General features: G+C 35.8%; 1 protein-coding gene across 1 annotated transcript in view; it reads left to right on the top strand.

Moving 5' to 3' along the window:
- LOC107656503 (E3 ubiquitin-protein ligase RNF130-like) overlaps positions 1 to 5,863 on the top strand; it is a 23,427-nt gene that overhangs the window by 6,484 nt on the left and 11,080 nt on the right. The window contains exons 3-4 of the mRNA XM_016444387.1: positions 2,818 to 2,914; positions 3,985 to 4,189. Coding sequence (XP_016299873.1) covers positions 2,818 to 2,914; positions 3,985 to 4,189 — 302 coding nt within the window. The remainder of the gene's footprint in view (positions 1 to 2,817; positions 2,915 to 3,984; positions 4,190 to 5,863) is intronic.

Below are 5,863 nucleotides of genomic sequence, written 5' to 3'. Positions count from 1 at the left end.
TTCTAATAATAAATCAGCATATTAGAATGATTTCTTAAGGATCATGTGACACTTTAGACTGGAGTAATGGCTGATGGAAATTCAGCTTTGCATCACAGAAATAAATTATATTTGAAAGGATATTAAAATAGAAACCATTAATTTATATTGTAATAACATTTTGCAAGATCAAACATTTTGATCAAATAAATGCAGCCTTGATGAGCATAAGAGACTTTAAAAAACATTACAAGTCTTACTGATCCCAAACTTTTGAAAGGTAGTGAATATATATATATATATATATATATATACACACACAGTATATATGGAAATGGTTGTCATCTGTTCTTATCTTATGGTTATCTCTTCTTAAGGTGAGTATCTCTGCTCTCTTAAGTATAAGCATCTCCAGCCACAATCAATAACTCATAGCACAAGTAATGGCAGCACACTTGACCTAGCCATGGCCATTCAATTTACGTCCCTGTGCATTAGCTTCACTGTTTCTCCTGTAACTTTCTTAGGGGTGTGCCCTTCACTTCATGGATGTGACTGACTGTTTTGTGTCACGGTGAACTGAAATTTGTATTTAAATATGCTTGTATTTAAATAATAGCATGTGCTATGGTAACTGTAAAATAATACAGTACATAAAGATTGGGCCCACACACAGAGCTGGTCTGTCTTAGTTTGATGGCATGCATCTCTTTATGTATCCTTTGTGTTGTAATCACCCTCATCATTAATTAATTTGACCCTTGTTTGCATGTTCTCCATCCAAGCAAATAAAGCTTTCTTGGAGTTTGCCTGCACACTGCTTCAGTACAGGATCATTTCAGAAGCATACATCCTCTCAGCACCCATAAGTCACAGTGTCAGTGGCACTTAGCATTATTTGACATCCTTAACCCCTCTGAAATGCATTGCTGCAGTTTTATTCCACACACTCAGCAGTTCTGTTTGGGTTGTATTAAAATCTCTCTCAAAGCACTTCTTAGCTGAGGAACCTGCCTTTATTCCTTTGGGAACGTATGTAATACTCATATAACTAGCATACTCACTTGAGGGGTTTTAAAATGTGGTTTTGGGACCCCTTTTTCTGTGTTTGAGGCTGCTTGGATGATTGCAGTAGGGATGAGAAATATATTGAGTATATTGACATTGATTTTGGGCTCGGTAATAAGTCTCTTTTGCTCACCAAGGCTGCATTTATTTGATGAGAAATATCGTAGTGTCCCTGGACCACAAAACTAGTCATAAGGGTCTTTTTTTTTTGGGCTCGGTAATAAGTCTCTTTTGCTCACCAAGGCTGCATTTATTTGATGAGAAATATCGTAGTGTCCCTGGACCACAAAACTAGTCATAAGGGTCTTTTTTTTCAATTGAGATTTATACATCATCTGAAAGCTGAATAAATAAGCTTTCCATTGATGTATAGTTTATTAGGATAGGACAATATTTGGCAGAGATTTGAAAATCTGAAATCTGAGGGTGCAAAAAATCAAAATATTGAGAAAATCGCCTTTAAAGTTGTCCAAATGAAGTCCTTAGCAATGCATATTACTAATGATAATACATGTTTATATATTTACGGTAGGAAATTTACAAACTATCTTCATGGAACATGATCTTTACTTAATATCCTAATGATTTTTGGCATAAAAGAAAAATCGATCATTTTGACCCATACAATGTATTTTTGGCTATTGCTACAAATATACCCATGCTACTTATGACTGGTTTTGTGGTCCAGGGTCGCATATAATAAAAACAGTAATATTGGGAAATATTATTACATTTTAAAATAACCGTTTTCTATGTAAATCTTTTTTAAATTGTAATTTGTTCCTGTAATGACAAAGCTGAATTTTCAGCAGCCTTTACTCCAGTCTTCAGTGTCACATGATCCTTTAGAAATCATTCTAATATGCTGATTTGATGCTCAAGAAACGTTTCTTATCAATGTTGAAACCGTGATGCATATTTTAAGATTCTTTGATTATTAGAAAGTTCAAAGGGTGCTGTATTTGATGTATTTTCTAAATACTGAAAAGAGACTCCTAAAACAAAAATGGTGTTAGTGTTAGTAAATTCAATTGATGTCTGTTACATTCAAACAGTCTATTTTAATGAGTTGTTTCAAAACTCTGAAACAAAAATTTATTTTTATATATAAATTGCCCAGCCCTATGATGCAGTCAATGATAAAGGTTCTTCACAATCTTCAGAGCCACAATGGCTGCCTTGTCTCTAGCATGAGCCTCAATGGCTGGCTTCTAGAATCTAGAATCTCCCTCATGAAGAGGGTTTCCGCAATCGAGAGCCCAGGGTCTTTCCTGGAGTAAACACAGCTCGAATTGTGCGGCAGCCGGATATGAGGAGGAGGAGGAGGAGGAGGAGGAGGAGAAGAGACTCAAAAGCTCTCTGTGAAAGCTCATGTTGCTCTTTTGAAGTCCACCAGCTTCTTGCTTTTAATCTGCCTATCTCACTCTCTCCTCGCTCTGGTTGTAATATAAAGGTGTAATGAGCTTTTACATGTAATGTCCTTCTTGCACCAGTGTTCTTAGAGCAGTTTCAAATATTCATTGTTTCTGTGAAGAGTTATGGTGATATCAAAGGCTTGATGCTGCATCTCATGGTCTTACATTGTTATAATAGAAATATAATTATTAGAAACATTTGATTAATATTTATTTAAACTAAATAAATAACATTTTATACAGTACATTTTAAACTAAACGTACTGTATAACACTTTAAATATACACAAAGTAAACAGATGGTTACAGCATGCGTAAGTGCTTTATGCTATCAAAATGTTTTCCCTTCTCTTCAGGCACGTCTTCCATAAAATCTGTGTGGATCCGTGGCTAAATGAGCACTGCACCTGTCCTATGTGTAAACTCAACATTCTCAAAGCTCTGGGAGTTATGGTGAGCTCACACACACACACACACACACACACACACACACACACACACACACACACACACACACACACACACACGTTTGTTGGGTTTCCATGTTTTATGGGAACATTCCATAGAAGTAATGTTTTTTATACTGTACAAACTATATTTTCTATTCCCTTACTCTAAACCTACCCCTCACACAAAACTTTCTACAGTTTTAGATTTTCAAAAAAGATAATTCTGTATGATTTATAACCTCATGGAGACCAAAAAAAAAAGCCCCCATAAGGTCAAAATTTACTGGTATTACTATACTTGTGCGGACATTTGGTCTCCATAATGTAAGGAAAACCAGGACCACACACACAAATTATTAGTTATTTATTAAATATTATTTATTAAAATAATTAATAAAGAATTATATTAATTAAAATGACTACAGATGGATCTAAACAACCACCTCTGTAAAAGAACACCTGCATTTTTAGAAAATTATTCACTTGATGTAATTTTTATTTATTTTTTTAGATATATAATACTCTTGAGGGCATCCCTAAAGAGATGTTTTGTCAAATTTACTGTATAGCTATCTTCTGGGAACAATTTCCCCCAAAGTACAGCTGTGTGAACTCACACTGACTTAAATTTAGTACAAAAACAACAGACACATTGATCTCAGAGGGTAGCAGGTTTTGACATTCATAAGGCTCTTATTTGATTTGTTGTTATGATTTTATTATGATTTATCTTCTTGAAAATAACTGCAGTTTGATTGGGATCGATTACCTAAAATATTACAGATCTGAGCATGTAAAGACATTACTGTAAAAAATGGCAAAAATATGGTGTTACTGGTTGCAACACGATAAACATTGTTACATGATGTAAAGTAATTTGGCCTATAATCTTGTTTTTACAGTGAGGGGTAGAGGATTTATGATCTAGTAGCTCCCTCTGGTGGTCATTTCATTGAATTTTTCATGTAATGTAATTTTACCAAGATTTTTTATTTTTTTTTCTTATTTGGGAGATTTGCATAGAATCATATTTCTGTTAATAAAATTGGGACTAAGACATTCCTGTACTTACAGCCCAACCTGCCCTGCGTGGACAACATGGCTTTTGACATGGATCGGATGTCCCGCAGTCAGACTTCCAGCCAGAGGACAGCGCTGGTGGACTTGTCCTCTGAGACCAGCATTAGTCTGGAGCCCCTACGTCACTCCAGTTCTTCCCAGCTTCCCTCCGACGAAGAGCTCATTCCTCGCTCTGGAGAGATCAACATTTCTGTCACTAGTAAGAGCAGGGCTTATTCTCTTTTTGTCTCTCTTATTCTATCTGGATGTTCTTTAAAGGTGAAGTGTGTCATTTTTGCATCACCAAACTGAATTGCAAATACTGTTTTCAAACAGGCTTGTGGTTTTCTCTGCATGCTAAACTGGGATATTAGAAAGTATTTTGATGTTGAAAAAAGTCACACACTTCATCTTTAAGTTTCTCCGTCACCTTTATTTGCTCACCTCTGTCCCACTTTCTCCTTCATTTCCTCCCCAGCGGGGGAGTTAGCTTTCCTTACTGTAGTTCACTGACTGCATCACTCCACCTGTTGTTCAGGGACATCTGTGTGCTGTGACTCATGTGCTGCTGAGGCTGAGCTCAGTGATGTGACTGTGAGCAGGTGTCTGTGCTCAACCGCAGTGTGTCCTGCCCTTTACTGCAATAAATATTTTGCACTAGACTTCTTAAAGGGATAGTTCACCCAAAAATGAACATTTGATGTTTATCTGCTTACCCCAGGGCATCCAAGATGTAGGTGACTTTGTTTCTTCAGTAGAACACATATGATGATTTTTAACTTTAACCGTTGCAGTCTATCAGTCGTATAATGCATGGCAATGGTAACAAATGAGAGTAACTATGAGAGTAAAAAAAACATGCACAGACCAATCCAAATTAAACCCTGCGGCTCGTGACGACACATTGATGTCCTAAGACACGAAACGATCGGTTTGTGCCAGAAACCGAACAGTATTTATATAATTTTTTACCTCTAATACACCACTATGTCCAACTGTCTTTGGGCACGCGCACGGCATCCGGTGCGTGAGGTGTGTACGCGCTCTGGTGTAGTTTACGTTAATGGGTGTGTTGATATCCAGCCGAAGAGCAATCAACCATAACTTCAGGCGAGCAGGCTCAGAAGTTGGGAATACGTGGAAAGCAGTGGTGTAGTCCTAAAGAAAAGAGTGGTTTACTATTACCCAGTAATATTACCCTATTACCCCCCCAAAAAAAGTTTAATTTATATAGTAATTTATTAATATTAATGCAGTGCACTCTAAAATTGGTTGACAGATAGTAGTCTACTGCATGACTTCCAGGTTGTTCCAGGTCTGTTGACCACATTACAGTTCTATATATAATTTCAAGTTGCTTTGGAATTGTATTCATTGTGAAAAATGTTTTACAGATAAATCTGAATTTAATGTTTTATTTTATGCAACTGGGTAGAAAAAAATAACTTGATATGAATTCATGAAATAAATATTTCCAGATAATATTTTCTTAAATTTGCTTTGGCTTTAGCACAGTGGAAATTTAAAAGACAATAATTTAATACAAAATTATATTTATACTTATAATATGATGCCTAACATTTTTCTCAAACAGCATAAGTGGGTCTTTATACATGTAAAACATATAGCTAATGTTATAATTTAGGAAGGGAATCATCTCCTGCAAGAGGATTTTCCAGCCTGTAGCGTGAAAAACAAAAGTTTTATACAAATAGGCCAATATGGATAACATAAATTACATATAGCCTACATAAAACGTGCAAAGAGAGCTCCCTAAAAACATGTCATTCGTCTTAGCTGATTGCGATCTCACAAAGTTCCGTTATAATCAATGAATCTCTCTGTACTGCACAATTAATCTTTTATTTACATCGTTATAATAAGATGGTTCTCG

The sequence above is a fragment of the Sinocyclocheilus anshuiensis genome, unplaced genomic scaffold, assembly GCF_001515605.1.
Source record: "Sinocyclocheilus anshuiensis isolate Anshui unplaced genomic scaffold, SAMN03320099.WGS_v1.1 scaffold2863, whole genome shotgun sequence".
Taxonomy (NCBI): domain Eukaryota; kingdom Metazoa; phylum Chordata; class Actinopteri; order Cypriniformes; family Cyprinidae; genus Sinocyclocheilus; species Sinocyclocheilus anshuiensis.
This window is presented reverse-complemented; position numbering and strand designations above follow the sequence as displayed.